This window comes from Lupinus angustifolius, chromosome LG13 (genome assembly GCF_001865875.1).
Source record: "Lupinus angustifolius cultivar Tanjil chromosome LG13, LupAngTanjil_v1.0, whole genome shotgun sequence".
NCBI classification, from domain to species: domain Eukaryota; kingdom Viridiplantae; phylum Streptophyta; class Magnoliopsida; order Fabales; family Fabaceae; genus Lupinus; species Lupinus angustifolius.
Window position 1 is genome coordinate 2,190,941 of NC_032021.1, and position 27,277 is coordinate 2,218,217.

At 32.1% G+C, this 27,277-nt stretch overlaps 5 protein-coding genes across 6 annotated transcripts; 1 reads left to right on the plus strand and 4 right to left on the minus strand.

Moving 5' to 3' along the window:
• Window positions 368-25,995, minus strand: LOC109325747 (uncharacterized protein YraH). Of its 2 annotated transcripts, XM_019558284.1 has the most exons (4): window positions 25,771-25,995; window positions 25,512-25,674; window positions 25,138-25,288; window positions 368-377 (listed from the first exon to the last, which is right to left on the minus strand). In XM_019558284.1, the coding sequence occupies exons 1-3, from the start codon at window positions 25,893-25,895 to the stop codon at window positions 25,157-25,159; spliced, it is 420 nt and encodes a 139-aa protein (XP_019413829.1). In that variant the 5' UTR covers window positions 25,896-25,995; the 3' UTR covers window positions 368-377; window positions 25,138-25,156. The 2 variants fall into 2 exon arrangements, with proteins under 2 accessions (XP_019413829.1, XP_019413828.1); XM_019558283.1 differs by lacking the exon at window positions 368-377 and having other exon boundaries at window positions 25,010-25,288.
• LOC109325744 lies at window positions 879-1,838 on the minus strand. Its single transcript, XM_019558279.1, has one exon. The coding sequence runs from the start codon at window positions 1,800-1,802 to the stop codon at window positions 903-905; it is 900 nt and encodes a 299-aa protein (XP_019413824.1). The 5' UTR covers window positions 1,803-1,838; the 3' UTR covers window positions 879-902.
• Window positions 7,212-9,298, minus strand: LOC109325745 (WUSCHEL-related homeobox 2-like). Its single transcript, XM_019558281.1, has 2 exons — window positions 8,266-9,298; window positions 7,212-7,720 (listed from the first exon to the last, which is right to left on the minus strand). Exons 1-2 carry the CDS (start codon window positions 8,609-8,611, stop codon window positions 7,296-7,298), a joined length of 771 nt encoding a protein of 256 aa, XP_019413826.1. The 5' UTR covers window positions 8,612-9,298; the 3' UTR covers window positions 7,212-7,295.
• LOC109325743 (heat shock cognate 70 kDa protein 2) lies at window positions 14,820-17,854 on the minus strand. Its single transcript, XM_019558278.1, has 2 exons — window positions 17,412-17,854; window positions 14,820-16,741 (listed from the first exon to the last, which is right to left on the minus strand). Exons 1-2 carry the CDS (start codon window positions 17,623-17,625, stop codon window positions 15,006-15,008), a joined length of 1,950 nt encoding a protein of 649 aa, XP_019413823.1. The 5' UTR covers window positions 17,626-17,854; the 3' UTR covers window positions 14,820-15,005.
• LOC109325746 (ubiquitin-conjugating enzyme E2 7-like) lies at window positions 19,562-24,110 on the plus strand. Its single transcript, XM_019558282.1, has 6 exons — window positions 19,562-19,712; window positions 19,838-19,940; window positions 21,410-21,507; window positions 21,585-21,685; window positions 23,237-23,314; window positions 23,753-24,110. The coding sequence occupies exons 1-6, from the start codon at window positions 19,670-19,672 to the stop codon at window positions 23,828-23,830; spliced, it is 501 nt and encodes a 166-aa protein (XP_019413827.1). The 5' UTR covers window positions 19,562-19,669; the 3' UTR covers window positions 23,831-24,110.

The window sequence follows — 27,277 nt, forward strand, 5'->3', positions numbered from 1 at the left end:
TTTATAGTATATTTGATTAATAAAGGCAAAATTAATCTAGAACTTGTTGAGGCAAGGGAGGGTAGGGAAAATGTAAAATTCTTCCGGAAAAGTCTTACTTTGGTACAAATTTCTACATTCTCTACAAGCAATTCCAACTCATTATCTGTACATCACTTTACTGATAACTTTAGCTTGAAGCATTGACATTCCAGTGATTTGTATATTTATCATAGGGCAGGTTGAATAATGCAACTGTCATGTTAAAATTTCCCTAGAAAATGCTCACATGCTTAAAATGACCCTTTTAAATTTTGGAGGCCATTTATCAATATGTTAAGATATCGATATGTTAAGATTTTGACAAACAACGAAATCATGTCGCAACAATAATTTTGCTTGTATGACCACATGTATCTACAATTAACCAAATTTTTGGAGATACCAAAACCACTATCGAAACCACTATTTAAATCTTTCCATAGGACACAATTGTGCTCATAAGAAACCAGCTTGTGCATACTAGAATTCCCAAGCAGAAAGTAGGAAAAATGATTGTTGAAATGTATACAAGTAAGGATTGAATCATTGAGCACTTTAAATAAAGATAATTAGTAGAAAACAACTATCATTCACATGAATGATTATCAGGTTAAGGTCTTAAGGACAAAAACACATTGCCCCACCAAATCCTTTGCCCGATATAAGTTATGTTACACTTTGAGAGCATGTTAGTTTGCATTTAATCTGTTAGCAAGCCATGTGCGAATTTTGCTGCACATTGACCATAGCAATCACATAGAAGCACACAAAATAGAGGAGGATAATAATAAAAAGAAATGCTTTATAATTCTAATGGGAAAAATTAGTCCAAAAATCATTAAGTAAAACCAATGGAAATATAATGTACTATGGATGAATTCTCAAATCTCAAATGTTGTTGTGAAAGAAGATGCCAAGGGAAGAACCTGAGCTGTACTTGATGGAAGCTTTGGTAGATGTTGAAGTTCTCTATGCTCTTTCTCTTTGTTGTTCTTGTTCATAAACCTAAGCAAGGACTTGTCTCTTTCTTCTGTCACCCTTATTGCATTAGAGGAATCTTTAATCTCAGTTTCTGGTACAGTATCAAGATTCTTCTGTGCCTTTCTCTGAGCATCTTCAACCAATCTTGTATTTAACTTTTCATCTGCATCCCTCAAGAACTTGAATTTTGAAGGTGGTAAAGTTCTAAAATTGTTAAAGTCTGACTCTAGTGATGATTCAAAAGGAGGGTTTACTCCATGGTGCTTGTAAGAATCAATATTATCCAAAGAACACCTTGAAGGTGAACAAGCCACGGGGAAAAGGAAAGGGGTACTATTAATTGCTACCATGATATCATTGAAGCTTCTTGTGCTAGACCCTTTTCTGCTTCTATCTTCAGACTCCAAATCTTCTATGGTTTCCTCTTTGATTGTAAACAAAAATCTTGGTGGACCAGCTAGATTGTGCAGTCTCATCAACTCTGAATCTACCCCTTCTTCTAATGTCTTCAGCAGCATATCATTGGAGTCTTTTACACCCAACTCCAAGTCTGGTTCAACACTACTACTAATGTTTTCTTTGTTTGTTGCAACATTCACACTCCTAGGGTTTATGGTAGATTGTGTTTTCCAACATGTTCCACAAAGCAACCCCTTTACATTATTTTCTTGACCTATTTTAATCCCTATGCATGTTCTTGTTTTCTTCCACCATAACAAATAGCCAAGCCCTACAATCAGACCCAGCAGAATGCACCCAAATACAAAGGTTAAAGCAATACCTAACACAGTGAAAGACATGGCTCCTTTTTTGCTTTCACATCTTCATGTTAAACAATATAACTAAAGTTACAATAAAAACATGTCCCAAATTCTTCTATCTAATATGGATGCTATGGAACTCACCAGATATTAAAGAAAAAAGCTAGGATGACACACTGACAAAATATAAATATACTGCTAAGACTACGCTACGTGATGATGGACTATTTGTTTTCAAAGTTTATTTGAATGCAAAACATATAACACTAATAATGAAACAAATCATCAAATAAGGAAAAAAAATCATAATATTAGACTCCTAATTGAATAAGGAAACAAATTATAAAATATAAATAAGATACTCTCATTTTTTTTTAAATATTTTAAAATATTGTAATAAATCTAATACATAGTAATAATATTATCTCAATATTTGAATATCTTATAAATATTCTTTATAAAATAATTTAGGATATTCTAATATACAACTAGCACTCTAAAGATATTAATTACTCTATGTTACCCTCAAATACACGCCTATTAATTACTCTAATGCTACCACTGTGGAAGCCTTGCTAAAACTCTTCTACACATGGAAAGAGTGTCTACTGCACTTCGTGGGTTAAAACTTAAAAGCAGGTCACATTGGCTTGTAACTAAGTTATTTTTTTAATAAAAATTTAAAATTATAAAAACTATTGTCTTCCCATATTCTAATACTGAATTCTTTAGTACTAGATGATACACTCCATTGATAACAATGATAATATGAGTTAGGATTCGATTCTTAAGAAATTTATTTGATGTTTTAATTTTTTCATGTTATTTTATATTTATAGATGTTTTAGAAATTAAATATATATTTATATTTTAATTTTTAATTATACTTTTATTTATTACTCATTCTTTACGTCTCATATTTTTCAATTTTTTTATTTTAGTTTCCAATGTCTATTAAATGTTGTCATTTTAGTTAAATTATATTTAATTTTATATTATTTTTGGTCGTATAACCATTACCATAATTTTTTTGGAATGGAATAAGTAAATACATAGATACAACTTTGACTTTTATTCTTTAGAAACTCCAAATTAGTACAATATGTATTCTATTTTATATAAAAATGACCAAAAGTGTCATTCCTATATAAGATTGTAATTTCTCTGTTTTATTTTTTTCTCTTCGGATGTATAAAAAAGAATAGGGATGCCACATTGTTTGAACGTACTTTTTGATTCAAAAGTTAATTGTACCGATATGGAATAGTTGAAGCTGTTTTGCCGCACCCGTTGGACTTGGAGACCACTACCCAAAAGAGCAATCCTAGGGGACAAGTTGGATCACTTCTTTCAAAAGAAAAGTCTATACTTACCAACTGACTGGGATCACATGTCCTATTTGGTGTATTAATTCAATGAGAAAATATCATCAATTATAAAAATAGAAATTAATATTTTAATATTATTTTATAATGTTTGATTGGTTCGGGACATAGAAACAAGAAAGTTACGGGACAAGTGATCTTTGTTCTTTACAAACTTCTAAAATCACCAATCAATTATAAGCACTTGGAATTAAAAAGTTTGGATTATTGCATTGAATAAGAGAATCAAGGAATATAGTATTATAGTAATGTAGGGACATTGTCCCTGCCGGGGCCAGGACAGGGAGCCTAGGTGTAGGACCATGAAATGAATTGTTGGAACATGCAATGTTTTTTTTATATTATTATTATTATTGACTTATAAATAACAATAAATGAATAATAAATAATATCTTAATTTTATGTAAATATTTATATTGTCTATATAGATATTATATTCTTCATTTTTATTCTTCTTTAAATAAATTTTGATTTGAGAATTAGCGTACAAAAAAAGTTGAACTGTTAACTTAGGTAAGCATATCAAAAGTAGTTCCCTACATGGCTACTTCCATCGACAATCTTGCCTGTCATTTCTTTCGTATGAAATTTCACTTCTTAGGTGTATCCAAAGAAATCACTTCAAAACCTGTCAGCTAGACAATTGTGGAGGAGTTGATTAGATTTTCATGAATTATAATTCGATCCCTATAATGCATTTAAAAAGAATTAATTCTTTATATTTTTTATTAACAAAATAATTTCTTCCTAATTTGTAAAATAAATTATATGACCCGTAAACATTTATGGAATAGTTTTGTTACGAGTGTAATATTTATGTAAGATCAATAAATACTTATATACAATAGTATAACAACTTTATTTTAGAGAATAAATAATAATTAAACATGGATGATGGATAATAAAATGACAGTATATAAATTTTTTACACGATTCGTGCATATATATATATATATAACCACCACACCATTGTATAATTTGCGGTTTCATATTTTGCCCTTATACTATCTTCTGATTTTAACCAAAAAATCATATATAACCCAATGAGTATATTTGAAAATCTAAATTATAAAGACCTAACTTCCCTAATTTACCCTTGATCATCAAAGTAGTTTCAATTTCTCAAACTGCATATAACTTAATTAATTAAAAAATATTTATTTAATTAATACAATTTTCATAATTAAAAATCACATTAACCTTCCGCATGACTTTCTTATTCTCTTTCAATTATTCTTACTTTTTCCACCCACAAAAAGAAAATAACTCTGATTTATCCTCAAGGATTCTAAATTCCAACATCTTCAGTGTTATGAACTCTTCTTTCCTCATTGAATTCATATTTTTCAATGTAAATCAATGGCATACAATAGATGGGGGAAGGTGTTTCATCCGGATATGAATAACATGTCCCCGCTCATGTCTCATTTGGTGGCTCATGCCAATGAAAAAAATTAATTCATTTAAAAATAAAAATTATAAAAACATAAATTAATATTATTTCGTGATATTTGATTGATTCGGGACATAGAGACAGAAAAATTGTGAGACATATAATCCTTGTCTGTTTCATCCACCCTGTAACCAAAAGATAAAGTAACGTACTATAATGTATTTTTGTATTAGTAACTTAGTATTTGGAATTTAGGCTTGCATGTTTTTTTATAGTTTATTTTGTCTTTTTGCCTTGGCTTTTGATCATTATGTTTTTACTTTTATGTCCATGCAAAATTTTAACCAAATTTTAAGCTTTGAAATTTTTAATGATTTTAAAGACAAATTTTTTTAACATTTATGGGTGATATATTGTAATAAATTCATTTTTAAGTGACATATAATTTGCAAAATTTATCAATTGTTGTGAGTATGATAGCATTCAGTTTTTTATACTATGTGTTTTCATTATGATTTACCTTTCTATTTATTTTATTTTGGTTGGGGTTTGGTATAATTTTAAACATTACTCTGTAAAAGATAACTGTGAGATATTTTATGTAACGGCAAGTGTACCGTACCGTACAAGTAATAAAATCCGGTAAAATACTAGGATATCGTCCTCAAGAAGCGGAGTGGATTTACATTAATTCATACAAGAGTCAATTGAGCAACTATGTACAAGATGTGGTTGATAAATTTGCATTGATTTTTAGAAATAATCAAATTTAAATAACAATAGAAGATAATAAAATAAAAGGGTTGGGATCGAAACTCATTATTTTTTCCCTTTTGATATCCATGAATTCAATTCCTAATAATTTGTGAAGTTACTGATGCACATTTTTCGTAAATCAATTACATCAGTCCCGTGATTGTAACATTATTAGGTAATCACTCAATTACCAATTTCTTGGATAATATGATGATTAACTAGCATTAAAACCAAATGTAAAAGCAATTCCTACATCATTATCCATCCCTAGATCAATTATGTAGCAAGAAAGACAATTCAGATCTGGTATCAAGTTTAACTTCACAGTTAAACTTGAACCTTAAATCATGAATTCAGTAGCTAATTGAAATCAAGAAATAAACAAAGGATAAACTTTCCAAAATCAAACAATAATAATATAGAATTGAATCCAGGAGTACAAAAGGTAAGAAGATTACATTTCGATTCCCAACTACGAAGAACTAGCCACTCATCTCTGATCATGAGAAATACAAGAAATTCCGGATCTAAAGTCGTTCTCACGACTTCCCACTTCCTCTCTAGTGTTTCTCTCCCTAAAATCGTGTGAAAAAGCTTGGAAAATGGTTGGATAACCCCCTTTGCTTTTCGTAACCGCCTCTATTTGTTCCAGACTTCTGGTCTCTCGCTCGAGCGAGAGAGTAAATTTCAGCATTACAAAATCTTCTCGCTTGAGCGACAGATCTCTCGCTCAAGCATTTCGACGCCTGAACACCTCGCCCAGGCGAGGGAGAAACAGTAAGCATGTATTTTTTTTGTCTTGAAATAGCGCCCGAGCGAGGGGTACGAGTGTTTTCTAGTGATTTTCCTCTGAATTATGGCTTGAGCGACCATTACCTCGCTTGGGCGAGGCTAGTGTTGTCAAAAACATATTCTTCTCTATTTTTCCTCCTTTTTTCATCATTTCTTACCTGCAAACGACAACAATTACTTAAATTCATAAAAAATACAAGATTGCTAGATTATTGGGAATTATATGCAATTATATCATAAATCCACACAAAGTGACCTAAAATCATACATATTTCATTAACATTTTGGCACTTAACAATAACTTCTATTTTTAATATATTTAATCATCAACCTTACCATTACATACGATACTAAAGATAGAACAAAATAGAAATTAGGAGCACAAAATACATGTTAATATAGATAGAAATGTGGGTTGACACGCACCATTTGTGTCGATAAATACGCTAGTATATATATATATATATTTTTCTTCTCTTTTGTTGTTACTAGTAACAAAAGATACATCAAATAAAGGCTTGGATCCTCTCCTATAATGGAGAAGCGAGTACCAATATAAGATTGTGATACATGTCAAATTTATAATTAAGGGTCGAGTTCTTCTTCCTTTAGCCGAGTTCTTTCTCCTCCACTAACCTCTTATTGATGCTGTCACATAAGACCAAGCTTCTTAGCCTTCTTCACCGCTACTTTTTCCACCGAAGACTTTACACTTTTAGTCTTCTTCACACTCTTCTGCGATGCCTTCTTCGTTGGCTTAGCATCCATCTTCTTCTTCACCGGCGATTTCACAATCTTTGCTTTCGGCTTGGCACCACCGGATATAGCCTTTGCCTTAGGTTTGTTAATAGTTTGTATTTCACAACGGCTTTAGCCTTCGATACAGCTTTGGCATTCAGTTTAGCCACTGTTTTAGGCTTCTTTAAATCGTCAACATCAGTTTTAATGGTAGGAGCAAGTTTGAGTTGTGTGGTATGATATTTTCGGGAAGAATAGATGAATTTTTTTTTAATTTAAAACTAAATAAAATTATTTTAAAATCTTGACCCTTAATTATAACTTTAATATGTGTCATAATCCTGTATTGATACTGACATCTCCATTACTCCAAATAAACCCAAATTTCAATACAATAAAGTTCAATCAGTGTTTAACAAGTGGTACTCAAAGTTTACATGTTAGTACGTTTTTTTCTCTCAGTATCATTCAATCACTCACTTGAGACCCTTGCCCAAAAGTAAAAAAATCAAAGAAGGGTTTATCTCCAGAACAATCGCCATCTTCATTGACATGATCAGAAGAATCAAAAGGTGTATCAGTGGAACTATCAGAAGAAACTGAAACCAGGGATGAAACCTGGTCATGTGTTGTTTTTCTTCCCAAAATGCCAGTTGGATGCACAGGAAAGAGATCCAACGTTTCTTGGTTACTGTAGCTCAAGTTATAATCAGAGATTCTCGGTTGCATGCCTTCATATACCAGTGGGTCATTGCAGGTACTTGACATTCCCATAGGCAAAAATTTCTCTCTGGGGCTTCTCCTAATATCTACGGGTACAAGCACCTTTGGATGTTGTGGATAATAGCTGATTTCACCTTGTGTTTGTGGCATGCAATATGGAGCACAGAGAACTGAAAATCAAGAGAATTACATTACAAATTTAATATTTTATATACATAAGATAGTAAAAGATAACTAGTATAATGAAACTAAAGAGAGATACATGTCGTTAGGAAAAGATAAAAAAAAGATTTAAAAAAACTATATCTAATGAAATATGTATTGCAACAAAAAAACCATAAAGCAAAAGAAATGTCCATGAATTGGCCAAGTAAAAGGTGACAGAGACACTTTTAAGATGATTTGGATTCTTTCTTTTTTACTACTTAGTACAGTAGTAAATTTTTTGTTGTTGTCCAAAGATCTTTGTCTTAACTTCCAATTCAAATTTAACACATATACCAAATACATATGCATGAAGAACCAGATTGGTTATTGAAAAATTTAACAGTAATTAATAAATAAAAAGTACAAGGAAGAGAGAAATCGATTAAAATATATTCAACAAAAAGTATGAACATGATTAATAATTTCTATTATATATGTACTTAATAATGCATCAAATGGAGGATAGTGTGACAAATAAAATAAATAATGAATGTTTGAACGAACCAACCATTTGGACAAATTGGTGCAGTGAAAATGGGCTGAGGCCTATGAAGAAAGCGATTGAAATAAGCGATAGTTTCTTGCTTCTGTTTCTGTCTTTGCCTGGCCTTGTGATTCTGAAACCAGTAGAAGACATTCTTGCCTTCGATGTGACCATACACTTTGAGTCTTGCAGTTATATGTTGTATCTCTTCAGCACTTGGAGTTCTTATTCCCTGCTTATACAAGTTCTCCAACATGCTTATTTGCTCTTTTGTAGGGTTCCACCTTGAACTCCCACTCGACCCTCCTATTCCCATTCCCATTCCCATATCCACTTCTTCATTCTCATTATGAGTATTATGTCTCTCCATCCAAAGGGTCTTAGGTTATAGGTAAGAAGATTGAAGTGAAAGGGTTGGCTACGCTATTAATTACTTCACTACTACTCTTATTTTCATGATCCATCTTTCTCAAGTACTCCTTTTATAGAGTGACAATAATGAGAAATAAAGAAAGGAAAAACTTTTGGTTGAGTGTTGGAGAGTTGAGAGAGTGAGAGGATTAACACGCGTATTGTTTTTGGTGCAGAACATCTCTGAAAACATGGCGGTTAGCGGCACAGAGAGAGAGAGAGAGAGAGAGAGAGAGCTTAGGTTTCGTCGTCTTCGTTTATAAGACGTGTAGGGTTTTTACGAGAAGACAATAATTGCAAAAATGGCCCCCGTTGATTCACTAGTTCACTTTGATTTTGGTGCATGGATAGATGTAGATTTAACGACGGTGATTAAGGTTAACGTTGATTTCTTTCTCTCTTTTTTATGAGTCCAATAGTCCATAATGTCTTATATCTCGGGAATGACAGAGAGAAGGGGAAGAACATAGGTTAAGCCATTGAAGGAAAGGAAGGGCAAAAGAGTCATTAACAGGAAAAGACACCCAGTTGGGTTGTAAGTTGTAGGTAAGGGCTAGGCTTTGGGAATTGAAGTGAGAACAGATAGACTCAGTGAAAAGATATGAAGTTGAGAAAGTCTAGTTCTCTAGCTAGGTTGAAGGTGACTGTGAACTCTTATTATCTATGAAGACTTGCATGGTGGGTGTTCTAGTCATTTTCATGCATGAGGCTAATATTCAAATAGGTATATGTTGTTTCAAATCATATCAAACAGATTATTTCGTGCCAATAAAAATATATCATGACAATTACAAAAATTGAAACTTTCCTTGTTATTTTTGTTTTTACTTTATTCATACAGAACATGGTATGAAACAGACAACAAATTTATGTTAGTCATATTCTAAACCATATCAAAAGTGGGAAGGGCCCCTTTGGCACTGTGTGTTCATGGCTAGTGCTTTATTTGTCTCCTACGAGGACCACTTTCACAGTTCACACTCAAATTGTAAGTAACATAATCCATCAGTCATGGTCCCAATTGATGTACATTCTTCTTTTACCACAAGTTTCTACAGATTACAGTTGACATGATTATGACCTCCCAATAAAAATAATATAAAGCATGATTTATGTATATTAGTAGTTTAGAACTAATAGTCAAGGATAATAGTTGTGGCGTGGTGAATTTTTGTCATGTTAGTTGCCTGCACTAGTTAGCTATAGCACAAAAAAAGTAATAATTGATTAGTGTCTATAGATATGTTTGCTTTTAAGTCCGAAAAAAGGATGTGTTGAACTGTAACAATGCCTATAACAGTAGTCAAGGATAATAGAAGTGGCGTGGTGAATTTTTTTCCTTTCCCTTAGCTTATAAAAAAATTACATGTCCCGAGACCAAGACATGATTTTGAGTAAATTGAACTTATATAGATACATTTTTTTATGTTCCACTTGTTGCTGGAAGACAAATAAGTTTTTCATTAATGAAGATACATTTCTTTGCTCATAGATACGAGTGAGACTACTCTCCAGTAATAGTGATAAAAATATTAACAAATATCAAAGAAAAATACTATATATTTATATTTGAATTATTTTTATTTAGAATGAATTTACATTTTTATTATTAAAACTAAAGAGATAAAAAAGTATTTCCAGTCTCACTCTAGAGACACTGGTTGATGAATTCTATTATTGATGGAGTTTTTTTTTCTGTCTCTTCTCCCTAAACATGACAGAAGAACAGTGATCAAAACACTAAATCTTTTCAAAGACCAGAAGACTCAGCTTTAAGATCAGAACACTAAATCTTCTTAGTAAAATGCTAAATATACAACCAAAATCCTATTTATTTTTCAGGCACTAATCTCTGCCTTGATTGCCTTCCACTTGTTCTTTACACAAATCTCTTGGATAGAGTTATAGCTGAACAATGAAAGTTGTATATATTTGTTAGCTTTAATTTATTTGGTTGACAACTTTTGTTTTAAACCTTTTCTGAAAGGTGGGAAAGTTAATTTTGCTAACCGGTTTTGATGCTTTAAATTAATAAATGTGGTAATAGTATTTTTTTCTTCTACCAAAAATAGGTTTGGATGTGTTTTTTTGTTTATTTAACTTATTTTTTGTGAATGGCTTGATTGTGTCTGAAATCATTGATATAAGACCAAAAGTTGATTTTTTATATTTGAGTTGATGTTCTCTTTGTAAGTTAGGTAGACTCAAAAGTTGAAAACCCATCCTTAAAAGAAGCAAAACAAAAAGAAAGAGAAGATGTAATAACAGCGTCCATGCAACCAGAGCACAAAAAGTAAAGTATGCCTTGATGCAACCAGCTAAAACTTTCAACCTTCACAGAATGCAATGGGTCAAAAGAAAGAACAACAAACGGTGAGTACAGTGTAAAGTTTTTTCTACACAGAATATATATTATTGACCATATTTATTATTGTAATAATTAATATTTGAATAATGAATGGTGTATTATTTTCAACTATCATACATAAATATTCAGTTTTGTATTTAATTCTATAGGTAGAAGAAGATTATTATTTATTTATCCGTAATGCATGTTACATCCTCCTACTCCTACTGATCTTTATATCCACAAAAAAATGACATATGTTAATTGTAAACCAATCATTGATAAATAAATTATCTTATTATATCATATGTTATCTTCTTGTGACCCGAAGGATTAATAGGAAAATATAATAAGAGAATATATTATTTTCCTTAGTTTATTATTGGAAATAATGTATGACATACACGGGTTTAAGGATTGTGTGCCTTAAAGAGTTAAAGGTATAAGGAATATAAATTGACTAAGTTAACCTTAAACAAATCAATTCACCAATACTTCTCAAAATATTAAATATACATTTTTCAATACAAAATCGTATTTTTGTTATCTTGACCTAAATAAGTAATTGGTTCCTAAAATAATAGTTCTATTCCATAGTTGATGGTGTGTTTTACATATGACATGTGTCATAATAATGGATAGTGTGACAAATTGCGATAATAACACATACTAAAATGAAAGTAATCAATTAAAGTAGGAATTAACAACTAAGAAAAAAATTGAAGAAATAAAATCAAAATTACTTATATTTACTGGAATTGAAATATATTTAAGTATTTTAACTCTTAAATAATGTGATAAGAATGTTCTGTTTATATTTCCTTTATAAAAAAAATTAATAATGTCATCCCAACAAGTGTTGTTCCCAGGAATCGAATTATCGATCTTGAAAATCCAATAAGACCTTACACCATTAGATCAACGTCACGTTAGTTTTTCATTTAAATAAAATGTTTGGGAAATGTCATATGACAAAGGAAGCAAAGATGACTATTATTTATAGTTTCTAACTTAGTTAGTTATGGAAACGACATTGATTACAAAACAGATAATATAATTCCATTGAAAAGTGTTCACCTTCATTGTTTGATTGTATTCCTTACATAATTTCTCTTTTTGAAATGCACTTACTAACAAAACTCACATAAAAAAGAATATACTAGTAGAGATTGGTTATATCCATTTTGTTGTTTGTGGTGCTACTGCAGAATCGAAGTGCCGCTACCTTTGATTGTGATAGGCGTCTCGTGAAATGAGGAACACAGAGTAGTGAATGGTTTGGAGAAAAAGATGCATCAAATTATCATGCTTGCTCACTTCTGATTTGGGATTCAAGGTTGACCAAAAATATAATTCAAATCATCCCATGCACGCTCCTCACTCTGTCTCCAACAGACTTTTGGCTCAGTTCAATATGTTTTGTACCAAGTAGACAAAACAACTTAAATTATTGGTATCTAATAGATATGGAGGCTGTCCCAAAATGATATCCTCAATAATGAATCTGGATGAGAATGTTAATACATACTTAAAAAAAACATAAATATATGTTATTTGATGTGATATGATTGACTTGAACATAAGAACTGATAAAACTATTCAAAAATATCTAAAAAATTACAAACAATTTATAAATTAACATATTTTCTATCATTGTTGTGCTATTTTGGTAATAAAAGAAAAGTGCTAATAACAATTATAAAACATAATTAAATTACAATTAAACAACTTTAAATTATTTATTAGATATAATAGTATACTTAAATTTAAATTTAAGAATTGTGGATCTGATAAGACTATGAGTAATTAACGCTATGCATTTTTATCCAAACTCACAAAGGAATAGGGAAACTTACAAAACAGTATATTTTAACTTGTTCATTACAATTCTAATGTGACTTTTTAAAATATTACTAGACGCATAAAACTTTTTTCCTCTTAAAATTGTGCACACCATCCATATTTTCACTTTTTCTCTCTCCTAAAGTTGTGATGGTATCAATAACTTCATTTTTTTTTTTTTTTTTTGTAAATTTCCACAAATGAATGGCACAAGAAAATGAAATTAAATAGTATTTAAATGTTAAATTTGTTTCGTCGTATCATTAATGTTATCAAATGGATTTCTTTTTCATCCCCATCGCACCATTTTCTCTTCCTTCCTCATCAAATCATCCCACTTTCCACCATAACCATGGAAGACGACGCAAAGGATGATTACATTATAACTCCAGCGGAAGAGTTCTATTTTTCTTACTAGATACAACCCAATAAACAACTTTAGTATAGCAATCCATTGAGAATGGTTTCTCTACTTCAATTTGATTGGTCTCTTGTTGAACTTTCGAATGCTCTATTAAAATAGTTGAGTATTGGTTAGTTGATTAATTAGTTTAGTTAGGATAATTAGTTTTTCTATCCTTTATATAAAAGATTCAATGTAATTTTGTTATAAAACTATTCAATATTCAATGAATAAAACTCTTTTCTTTCATCTTTCATAATTCATCAAGAAATTTTTTTCATGTCTCCTACCATTTTAACATGGTATCAGAGCAATAATTATTGTTTTGATCACTTCCGCTTATGCTTTTACCGTTCCAAGATTCAAGATAGAATCATCATCATTCATCAATCATCAAAGTGAGAAGAAGTTGGAGTTTGATCAAGGGAAATTCATCATCATATTCAGAACCCTCAAACAAAGAACTCTTTCATTCTTTCTTCCTTTATGTTTTCTTCTTCTTGATCCATTCAAGGTTAAATTCTCATCATATATTGAAGAATGCTCAATCAAGTTTATATCATCAAGAATTAATAAGAAAGAGGACTATCAAGACTCATTCAAGAACTTCATCAAGAAATAAAGTGCAACTCTTTTATTACTTCTAGCATCTCGGATAGTATCACAGCTTAATAAAGAAGTCTTCATCTCTGGAATCATGTTTACATAAAGTGTCTATATCTGTTCCGGGGCCATGCATATATGATCCAAAAGTGAAAATCTTGGCATTTGCTTCGTGCACCCAATGTTCATTGAGTCCTTTGACCCGGCTAATAGTTTTGATTTGTCAGAAAAGTCTTGGCTTTGGTGCATATACGTCCTTTTCATATTCTTTATCATTTACCCCATATTGTAGTTTTTTTTCTTTGTTACTCTATTTTCTTTACACCTCTCTCATTAAACATACAATACTTTGATGTGCATTTTACATCATTGAAGCACAGTATATTAGGATCGAAATTCAAATCCATTTTCTCTTTTTTATTCATTATGGTTGGTTTAGTTGGTTAAGCTTCTATCGAAATAGATGGTTAAGCTTTGGATGAAGTTGCTTCTGCCCTATGGTGGTTAAGCGTCAGATTGCTTCACATTCAGATTTCAAGACTGGGTGACGATTCGCTCATCAGCAAGAGGAGGTATTATAGTATATCATTGTGTTCAACAAAATTATTTCAAGCTTGGAATGCTTAATACATTCCAGCTTGAGGGGGAATGTTAAAATAGTTGAGCATTGGTTAGTTGATTAATTAGTTTAGTTAGGATAATTAGTTTTTCTATCCTTTATATAAAATAATATAAAGATTCAATGTAATTTTGTTATAAAACTATTCAATATTCAATGAATAAAATTCTTTTCTTTCATCTTTCATGATTTATCAAGAAATCTTTTTCATGTCTCCTACCATTTTAACATGCTCGTTTATCAATTGGGGAATTCGTTGAGAATGGTTTCTCTACTCTTGCTTTGGCAATGGGGATTTCATTGTGAATGGTTACATCTGCGTAAGTTTGAAGATGATATTGTACAAACAAACATAACGAAACATCACGATCAATTAAGCATAAAAAGCAAAAGCTTACACCATGGTTACATTAACAAAAAGCAAGAAAAATTCACTCACGAAATAGAAGGACAACACTCTATCTGATTACAAGCATAATATGTTCCGAAAAGTCTATAGCCAAAATTAACAATCACCCATGCCACAAAGAAAGATGAGCTTAATCAACTTCCTCAATTTTAGGGCCAGCACCTCTTCCACTACCAGCACTAGGACCATCTTCATCCATGGCTCCACCCACATCACCGCCCACACCTTGGTACATCCTTGCTATGATGGGATTGCAAATGCTCTCCAACTCCTTCATCTTATCATCAAATTCGTCAGCCTCAGCAAGTTGGTTTCCCTCTAGCCACTGAATAGCCTGGTCAATTGCATCTTCAATTTTCTTCTTATCATCAGCAGAGAGCTTGGAAGCAATCTTGTCATCCTTGATCGTGTTCCTCATGTTGTAGGCATAATTCTCTAGTGCATTTTTGCCCTCCACTTTCTTCTTGTGTTCCTCATCCTCGGCTTTGTACTTCTCAGCTTCCTGAACCATCTTCTCAATTTCCTCCTTTGAAAGCCTGCCCTTGTCATTTGTGATTGTAATCTTGTTCTTCTGTCCTGTGGTTTTGTCCTCCGCAGAGACATTCAAAATGCCATTGGCATCAATATCAAAACAAACAGTGATTTGTGGCACACCCCTTGGAGCAGGAGGGATACCGGAAAGTTCAAACTTCCCTAGCAAATTGTTATCACGAGTCCTTGTTCGTTCACCTTCATATACCTGAATCAACACACCGGGTTGATTGTCTGAGTAGGTTGAAAACACTTGCTCCTTCTTGGTTGGAATAGTTGTATTTCTGGGAATCAACACAGTCATCACACCTCCTGCAGTCTCCAAACCAAGGGAGAGAGGAGTAACATCCAGCAACAGAAGATCCTGCACTTTCTCATTGCCCTCTCCACTAAGAATAGCAGCCTGAACAGCAGCACCATACGCAACAGCCTCGTCGGGGTTTATGCTCTTGCAAAGCTCCTTTCCATTGAAGAAATCTTGGAGAAGCTGTTGAACTTTGGGGATCCTGGTAGACCCACCAACAAGAACAACATCATGTACACTGCTCTTATCCATCTTAGCATCCCTCAAACACTTCTCCACTGGCTCCATGCACTTTCTGAAAAGATCCATGTTGAGCTCTTCAAACCGAGCACGAGTGATGGTTGTGTAAAAATCAATACCCTCATACAGAGAATCAATCTCAATGGTAGTTTGAGCTGTGGATGAGAGAGTCCTCTTAGCCCTCTCACAAGCTGTTCTCAATCTTCTCAAAGATCTGGCATTTCCACTAATGTCCTTCTTATTCTTCCTTTTGAATTCCTGAACAAAATGATTCACCATCCTGTTATCGAAATCCTCACCACCCAAATGAGTATCACCAGCAGTGGCTTTCACTTCGAAAATACCCTCTTCAATTGTTAGAAGAGAAACATCAAATGTTCCACCACCAAGGTCAAAAATGAGAACATTCTTTTCACCAGAGCTTGTAGACTTTTTATCAAGACCGTAAGCAATTGCAGCTGCAGTAGGCTCATTAATAATACGCATAACGTTGAGGCCAGAGATAACACCAGCATCCTTAGTAGCTTGACGCTGTGAGTCATTGAAGTAAGCAGGGACAGTAACCACAGCATTCTTTACAGTGGAACCAAGGTAAGCCTCTGCAATCTCCTTCATCTTCACAAGTACCATGGATGAAATCTCCTCAGCCGAAAATTGCTTCTCCTCTCCCTTGTAGTTCACCACAATCATCGGCTTGTCTGCCGGGCCAGGAATCACCTTGAATGGCCACAGTTTCATGTCACTCTGCACTGATGCATCGCTAAATCGCCTACCTATCAAACGCTTAGCATCTGCATACGCCAAATCATGTTCACATGGTTACCAAATGTCAATTCACCATAATACACAATCTAATTTGCACCACTTCAAAAGAAGGGAAACAGAAAAACCATTCCTCTATGAAGATATTAATATGTTAAATAATAAAGGATCACCATCACACAAACTAATTACATAACTAATACACGAAGAAACAAGATTTCTTTTCTTTTCTTTTCAACTTCAACATTTTTCTGATTTTAGCAAATTAAAAAAGAAAAAATGTAGCTATCCTAACTCAAAAGCTAGATCAACCTCCTTTAATATTCGTATTAGAATAATAATTGTACCATACACCACAGAAATTTGATCAGCTTCTTTTACATTAATGATATTATCACATTACTCCACGGAATAGTTACTTCATATCCACACTTGTTAACACAAAACAGTGTTAAATGCAATCAAGCCAAATCTCAAAACATATTATAGTAATTTTCTTTAAATAAAACGAGAGAGACGAAAACATCACTATCACTGATCGTTAACAATTATTGCATGCAAAAAGAACTATCCATGGATAAATTACATATAATATGAGGCTATGTTGTTACACTCAGAATTTACGACACGTAATAATTAACAGAAAACATTGAAATTGCACAAGATAAAGGTAGAAGAAAATGAATAGAAAACACTTACCAAAAACAGTGTTAATAGGATTCATAGCGACTTGATTCTTGGCTGCATCACCAATCAAACGCTCCGTATCAGTAAAAGCCACATAGGATGGAGTAGTTCTGTTACCCTGATCGTTAGCTATGATTTCAACACGATCATGTTGCCAAACACCAACACACGAGTAAGTTGTTCCCAAATCGATTCCAATTGCAGGACCTTCACCTTTTCCAGCCATATTCTTTCACAATTTCGCAAAACAAGAAAGAGATTTTGTATGATTTGAGTTTTGAGCAAGAAGAACAATGTATTCGAATTTTGATATGAGAAACAGAGAGGGAAAGCCAGAGTTATATAGAAAGGGTTTGAAATCTGGAATGTTCGCTATGTGGTTTATGCACCGTTGGATCTAGAGTTTCAACGGGTGCGATGATTTGTGGTTGTGGCGCGTTGGGGTTAGTTGGGTTTGCTTCGGTTTCTCTAGCGTTCTCTAGGTGAGTCCAGAATTTTCTGAGAATTGGCGGTGACTTTTGTACAAGTTAATTTTTTATCTTATGCAATAGGTGTAAAAGTTGTATTTTTTTAAAATAAAACTTAACTTATTTAATAGACTCTCGGTTTAAAAAACTACTTTTGCACCCTTTGCAAAAGTAGAAAAAAAAACTTAATTTATGTCCTATAATGCAGAAGTTACAACAACCAAAGGGTTAAGTGAGAGTTTGGTCACGTTTTCAACTTAAAATTGTGACACCATTGAAAGGGATGAAATTTGGATGAGAGTGAAAATGAGGTGAGTGAGTTTATAGTGAATAGGATGAGTGAGTTGAGAGAAAAGCAAAATTAAAAAGTATTTCGGATTAAAAAAAGCAAAATGAAAGAGTATTTTGAATTAAAAAAAAGAAGAAGCAGTGGGGTTAATTAAAAGTGGGTGTGAAAATATTTTAATTTTCCATAAAAAAGAACTCTAGGCTTTATTCAAGAATTGGGAATAACAATGGGCTACATGCAACTAGACTGGGCCTTACGTGCCTTGTATTCTTTTTTACTTTTCCTATAATTTTTGTTTTATTCTTTATACATGTGAAAAATGTGGCATATGAGACTCTTACTTAACGAGATTTAAATGTATCTAAGTAATAGTGCTACTATGTAGTCACATCAAAACTATTAGCTTGCTATTAAGCAACTTTTTATATTATCCAACAATTATTTTAGTATTGTACACACCACAAGATTAAATCATAATGGAAATGAAAAAACACTTGTTAACATCAAATTTGGATAAGTAAGCAGAGAGCAAATGCATTTTTCCTATAGCTTGTGAGATAGGTTGTCCAATTGAGCTAGAGACCAGTTGATTCAAGCTTAATTCATGGGATCTATTTGGGCCAATGCAAAATGAGTGTCCAAACTTCTCTAATTTATTCAAATGGTACAATATGATTTGGGCTCTATTAAGCTAATCTCAATTAATTAAGGTTTGAGTTTGAACTTTTGCTATTTAAAATACTTTTCCTCAACTTAATCTGATTTGCCCATTTCCTTAGGATTGTTTTTTCTTATGATTTTATTGATTGAAAGACAAAGACTAATCCCTTTATTAAGTCATAAAATAACATAAATTAAATTTTCCTCACCCAATAAAGTATTTTCACACCTATAATATGAGCCAAACCCCTAATATCTTCATGCAGAGTTATCTGCCAACATTAGGCCTTATGAATCTTACCATAATATCTTATATCTAGGGTTGCACATGGTTCAAGAAAACTAAGCAATCCAACCTAACCCAAAACCATATCTATTAGGTTGGTTTGGTTTGTTCCCTGTAACATCAATCCAGTTTAGTTTGGTTCAAAGATTTAGCTTTTGATGGGAACCAAACTAACCATTAAACAAAATGGAGCACGTCCCTTATCACATTTTTTATATCACTATATTAAAATTATCATTACTAAAAAATTATAATTATTAAACATTTTTCTAATTAATTATATTTTCTAACCTAAATGAATGATACCACTGGATCCTTATTTATTTTACAATTACCAAATTGATATGCGTTTAACTAATAAAAACAAAAACATGTTAATAAGAACAAAAAAAAAAATGTATATACCAATAATAAATAAATTATTTATACTGATTACTTGGAAATTTGATTTATTTATTTTCTCTGTCCACATTATACATAACGCGAAGTGTGGGGTTTGAGAGTTCTCTGTTTGCGTTTGTTTGACAACCTAGACAGCTATTTGGTTTCTCAAATCTTCTCTTTGATTATGGCATCTCAAGCAAGCCTTCTCCTTCAAAAGCAACTCAAAGGTTTCAATCTCTTTCACTCATCAATTCCATTTTTCATTACATAGATTTTGATTTTGTTGAAACCCCTCAAAGGGTTATTGCGTGAATTTTCCGCGATGTTTTGATTGAGATTCCCTTTGTTGTAGATCTTTGCAAACATCCTGTTGATGGGTTTTCCGCTGGTTTGGTGGACGAAAGCAACATCTTTGAATGGAGTGTCACCATAATTGGACCACCTGATACTCTTTAGTAAGCTTATCTATTCAAATATATCACCTTGTTTTTGTTAATTGTTCTTAGATGATACAATTTTCTGTCATTTTTATTTGAAAGTTTGGATTTTTGGGGTTGCTTATTGTATACCGTGGTGATTATTTGATTGTGTACCATTGTTTTTTTTTTTGCTTCTGGAAGATCATGACACAAATATATTTTATTGCTTATTTTGGGTTCTTGAAAACCTTGTTGCTTGGTAAAAGTTTTTTATTCAGTGGGTTTGTTACAATCTACCCTGATCACGAGGAATTTATTAGGTTCTAATGGTGTGAGTTTGTTGCTGTGTTGTTGTTTCTTTATTCAGTTGTCCAGATTCTTAGCAAATACGATACTTTGCCAAATTATTGATTATGCCCTAAACTACTGTGGTTGATCTTGGCTGGCTTCATTTGATTGTACTAGATTGTGCTAATTTGTAGGCTTATTTTATTCTTGGGTAATTAATCGCGTGCTATTATGCTGGGATTGTGGAGGAGCTATTGTTTCCAGCCATTCCACAAAACAGTACAGCGACAGATGGCCGTTGTGGTGAGATCGCAACCTCTGTTGTGGCTAAATTGTGTGTCTAGCAGCCGCTCCAACTGTATGAAACTTTTGACACAATTTTTAAGAGGAAAAGTTTATTGTGGCCTCATATTTTAACATGTGGGGGTGCTTTCTTATTTATCTTTTCGGTCATTTGACTCATTTCACCCTCCCCCTCTTCTTAACAGTGTAAAACCCTAATTTTTCTTTGCTATTGCGCTCGATCGATGACAGCCCTTGGCTGTTACATGGGTCTCAGTCAGGGCATAGGTTTTAATAGGCTGTACGTTTTAATGGGCATCAGCTAATTCACACAGTGCTTTATGCTATGTCTAATGTAAAGTAATAACAACACAAATATAGTACCTTACAAATAATGAGCATTATCTAATTGAACAATGATGTAAATAACTAGTTAATAATACCCTCCACATGTAACTGTTAACTACTTACTGTATACATTTTTTCAATATCTAATATAAAATCAAACCAATGCAATAATAAGTATAAGATAACATAATATTTTTCATAACTCGTCGATTTATTAGAAATATTTATCAAAAATCTACTATTTTGTGACTATGAATTTTGAATATTAGTTATAAATGTCTTTAATTTTATGTATTTTTCTATTTTTTTTAATATTTAATTATTTATATGCATATAGTATAAATTATTCATATTTTCTTTTTACATAATGTTTTTTGGGGTCGGCCTGTACACTGTGCTATCTGTGATTGACTACCTAGTTTTATTCTTTGATTTTAGAAAATGCTGTAAACATTACCAATGTGTTCTCGTCTTATTGCTTGAGTTTTGCAAGTAGTGATTTTGCTTTCTTAGTATGCTCTATATAGCACTGGAATTTTACTGACCTCTTTGCTGTTTTGTATGTCATTTCTTTGAATTTCTCTCAGTGAGGGGGGATTTTTCAATGCTATTATGAGTTTCCCTTCCAATTACCCGAATAGTCCACCAACAGTCAAATTCACCTCAGAGTTATGGCACCCCAATGGTTGGTTTTTCTTATTTGTGATATTGCTTTGATTAAACAACATGAATATTAAGATTTATGTTTAATGTGTTATGCAGTATATCCTGATGGCCGGGTTTGCATATCAATTCTTCACCCTCCCGGTGATGATCCAAATGGTTATGAGCTTGCAAGTGAGCGCTGGATGCCTGTTCATACAGTAAGTAAAGATATGAAGCCATAGCCTTGGTTGTATTTTTATTTATCTGTTGTAGGGAGGGGATTGTCATTTTGAATAAGGAGAGGAGGATTTCACTCTTCATTATTTAACCCGTGTCTTGACTTTGATATTGCTGATTAATCTGCTTAGTGGTAGAAATTTGAGTTTCATATAGTTTATCTTTAATACCTCAAGTCCTACTCCTGTGTGACGTTATTTAATATAGTTTCATATGATGCATTTGTTCTACTGATCCCCCTCCCAGTTTGGCCATTTACAGTTTTGCACATAAAAAAGAGGGAGATGATATTAATACCTTCAATTACTTGTCAAACAAAGTGGAATTTGAAAATACTGCAAGTACTACGATTGCATGTTTTTCTATCTTTTCATTTCACTAATGTGTAAATTATGCGCTTTTAAAGTTCAACATGCAACCCTTAATGTTGGAGATTAGTGTGGTTTAAGATTAAGCTATGCGTCTATACCTTGTTCTATTGTTTTATAACTAATTCACAAGGATATAATGCCAGTTTGTGTTTTTGGGAGTGTATTTGATAAAATATAAAGTGCATATGCATGTGGAATCTACTTAAATGTTGCAATTAGTTACTGTGATTCATCTTCTGAGATTTTGACAATAGTCTATCCCCAATTGGAATGGTGTATGTTAGAAGAATAGAAGAGAGCACATGGGATTAAAAATAGAAACAGTTAACTGACAGCTGTAATAACAGATATTTACTTTGAGAGTGACAACTGAATAATACATCTCCATTATCGGATAGACTATTAATTGAAGGGAAAAGAAATGAAGAATCAGTTTTGGAGAATTGAGTGGAAATTGGGAGGGGAGAGTTCAGAACTCTTGAAGTTCCCTACTGATGAGAGGTATCTCTCTGTAGTCCTGTTTCTATACGATCACAGTGATCTAGGTCAAGGAAGGGAGTGCAATTCAGTAAAGTTTCCAATTCTTTCACTTTCTATTAATTTTCTTGATCCTGTTCATATTAGGTTTCTTTATTTGCATTATTATATGCATAACACAGAGGAGGTTTGCATGGTAAAGCTCTCATTATCAATGTTGCTTTTAAGGTTCAATTTTCAAAATGTGATTCTCATGTTGGAGTTGTATCTTTCATATTTTTCATTCTAATCAGTCTCTGTATAAGGTTTAACTGAAAGACTTATAAGGGGTTTGAGCTTTGTCGAGTTTGTGATGGCTTCAAGAGCTATAATGTGAGAAATTAAGGTTTAATCAAAGAGCATTTAAGCGTCAAATATCAATCAGAATTCAGAAATAGCTAAAATGTATGTAAGGACTTCAAATGTTTAATGCCTTAAAACTAATTTGGAGTGTTATAAAATTCAAGGTTAGTTTGCCATTAATAACTTTGGTGGATGTCCTTGGGAAATAGCATATGCCACTTCTGGTTTAGGGTTTAGGGTTTAGGGCCACTTCTGGTTCACCACTAATAATTTTGTACTTGCTACTTGTGAAGCTATTCAAAACCTGCATATGAATAAATTATTATATATGTTATCTTGCAGGTGGAGAGTATAGTATTGAGTATCATATCAATGCTTTCTAGCCCTAATGACGAGTCTCCTGCAAATGTCGAAGCTGCAGTAAGTTTGAAACTTTCCTTTTTACTTGATTATTCAACAACAGATTTCTCATTCCTAAGAGCATTGTAAAATGACTCAAGAAACGTGAACTTTATCTATTTGATTATTTCCTTTTTACTTGTTTACATTCTCCATATTTTCTATTTAAATATGCTAGAAAGTGGCCTAACAGCATTGTAAAATGATACATTGAAAGTGATAAATTTACCAATTTCAAGATATTAAATACATCACTTTTCAATACGAAGTTTTTATTTTTTGAAAATTTAAACAATGTCCTTCCGGCACATGTTTACATTGTCCATATTCTGTATTCTGGGAATCCCATATTCAAAAAATTCAGATGCTGTTCTAATATATTTACTCATTGAAATGCATTTATTGTGAGTATTCTATTGAGTTTGTTCTAAGAGTTGTTTGTGTGATATAATTTTGCAGAAGGAGTGGAGAGATAGGAGAGAAGATTTCAAGAAGAAGGTTAGCCGATGCGTTAGAAGGTCACAAGAAATGTTGTAATGTGTAATGGATTGGCCACCTTTTGCTGCTGCTGTTGCTGCCTGTAGAATGACATTGAAAGTTGTCAACATCCTTCTATATTCAGTTCATTGTTGTTCTTCTTTACATGGCCATTTCTCATGACTTGGAAAACAGACTGTATTCTAAGTGGTTTTTGGCCCGTGTTTTGACCAGTTTATTGGAAATTTTACTTTCTTTATTCCTATATAACCTTTAGATTTCAACTTGAGGTGCCATGTTTTGGTCTTTTCTGCTGAATATTTTGATTGTGCATTTTGCTCCCAACAGGTTAAGTTCAAAGGCATACATGTTAAAAAAGCTTGTTTGTGTGGATTTAGTAGTGAAAAGTAGACTTCGCAGCAGGATCCTAAGCATGCAAGGAATAACTAGGGCTTAGTAAATAACCAATGTAGTTGCCTTCTAGTTTTCTGCCAAATCACTTTTTAGCTCTTACGACTTGGATGCCTTATTTGGCATCAAGGCTAGCAAAACATTTGTGCTTGAAAAGGGCTAGAGTTGTAAATGATCCAAGCATTGAAAAATAAGTGGTATCAATCAAAAAAATTGGAACTTAATTACCTATAAACTTATAAACTATTTTGGGTCTTGTGTGTTCATTTTACTCGTTCCTTATTTTTCCTCTCATCAAATTGCTACCTATATCTTAGTAACCTTATTATTTAGAGTGTAATGTTTATATATTGTCAGTGTAAAGATTTATACATAACGATTCACTTTTCATTTGGATTACTCTTTTGAATAGTCAATAATCATTGAAAATGAATGGTGAATAATGTATTACACTGTTAATGTATATATTTTTTTCTCTATAAATGAATTCCCCTTGAATGAATTTATATGTTGTTTGAGATTTCGTATACTTCCATTGTAATGATTGGAAATCTCCCGCACTAATTGTAGTAAAATTTGCTTATAAAAAAACTCTGATATTTACGAGCCTTTGTGCCAAACCTTTAATATTTCGGATTATTTTTTTTAAAACAATCAGGCGTAACTTGGAAGCTTAGCGAATAGTTCAGCTGGTACACATAAGAACAAAGTTCAACTCCAATCAATGATTAACGTTGATGTAAACTACCTCTTAACATAGATGCTTCAATATATATTAATATGTCACTACACTAACAAGAATATGTCACTACACTTAGGAAATGTATATGCTTCAATATATATTAATTGTATTTATTGATTATTGAGGAGAAAATACACAAGCCATATAGTGAATGTTTATAAACTATAATAAAGTCATAAACATAAGAGATTATTTTGCCGATTGGCACATCCACCTAAAGTTGTGTAGTTAATCTATTTTGGTGGGTTGACATGGCTTCCCATTCTTACAACGATGCCATCAGGATCTCTGACGTACCCAACCTTCTGTCCCCACTCCTTTAGCTCAGGCTCGCTCACTGCCACCGCTCCATTCTCCACCGCCCACTGATCCATTATTTAATTCCATAATCAATAAGACCCACCACAACAACACATATACTTCACAAATATATAAATAACATTAAATATCCTTAAGAATTTGTTGCTTCATAAATATGATTCAAAATAACTAGCTTTAGCCTTTATGGCTTTATGAAATATCTAGTTGCAAAATGTAATTTAAATTTATAACATGTAAATTGACAACATGTGTTCTTATCATACGTACCTTGTAAGCAGCATCAACGTCAGGGTAAACAAAACAAACCTCGACGGGTTGTCTTTCTTGGTTAGATCTCGGAGTGTGAACAACACCTGTTAGTTCATCTGTCTCGTGCTGATGCAACGGAGTGAATGCGATTGTTGTTCCTCCACTTTCCAATTCTCCCCATCTCATGTGTTCATTCCAATTACATTAATAATTTCATAATTTCAATTTCAAGATTAAAATGACAATACATAGTTACATATATTATATATATGCATACCTGTGGGACTCGTCTAAGCGATGAACACAAAAACCGAAGGCTTTGGCATAAAAAGCTACTGATTTGGCTACGTCTTTTACGTAGAACACTGTGTATGCAAATGCTGGCTTTAGATTTGATGCCATTGATGGCTTCACTGGTAATGTTATTTGATATTAGATTATTGATAAACTCTTTCTTTTCTCATAGATTTCACATCCTCAACCCTTATCTTTCGACGGTGATTTATGTATGTGGCAATTCATCCACCGTATCACGTGTACTCCATGGCATGCACTTCGACACTTGTTCTTTATTATTTGATTTTTTCTTCATCAAACTATTCCATGCCCTTGTTATTTATTTTAGTTTTACATATATATTTAAGTTTTAGTTAAGGGGTGGATTTAGGGATGGCAACGGAGCAAGGGTAGTATTTTCTAGTACTCGCACTATTTATAAATACTCGTATGGATAATGAATATTTATGGATACCACACAAATTTTTAAGTTTAATATATATTTATATATTTTATAATAAGCAAAATAAATATAAAATAATTATTACATAAATAATAAAATTTTGATAAACATATTAAACTTTTCATATATTTCAATCACTAAAGTTTATTATAAAATAATATAAAAATAGATTATATATAATTATAAAATAATAATAATATAATATATATAAATTATTTAATCGAAAATTAAATTTATAAATATGCAGGTACCCGGACGAGTATCATGATATCCGTTCCCACCCATAACTTATTTTTATGGGTAACCGTTGTGGTTATTTTAGTAGGTATTCACATGACGAATATTTTTATCATCCCTAAGTAGGTTTTAAAGAGAAAGAAAATGATTAAAATATACTAATTCTAAAATGAATATATTCCTTCAAAATATACATTGTAAATTTTAAGTGGACCCAAAAAACGGTTAAATGTGATAATATTTTAACATGAATTTAAGTGTAAATACTCATTTTATTCTGTTAAGTTGGTTTCTAATAATTTTATTTAGCTTTTAATATTAACAAACTTACTACATGGGACATTAAGTGATGATGTAACCACACTTAATGATTTCACGTGAAATTTTCTTCCCTCCTCACTAGCTTTTTTAAGATTTATGTAAGTATCCTATTAGTTTATATTAGTAAATACAAAATTTTGAATCCTACACTAGAAAATTGTATTAATATTTTAAAAACAATTAAATGTTAGGATTAGAGGTGACAAAATTATCTACAATCCATCCAAATATAAAAAAGTTAAATTCATCCAAATTCATATATTATAATTAATAAATATAAATAGATTTAATTCAAGGACTAATTTTATTAGTTAATGAATTTGAATCTGACTATTATAATCAATTAATTTTCATAAATATATCTATTGTGATGGATATCCAATTCATCCAAAAAAATATTCAAAAAAATTGTATTATTTGATTTTTTCAATTTTATTTACTATCTTAGCTTTTACTCACTTGTAATGTTTTTCTCTCTCGATTTATT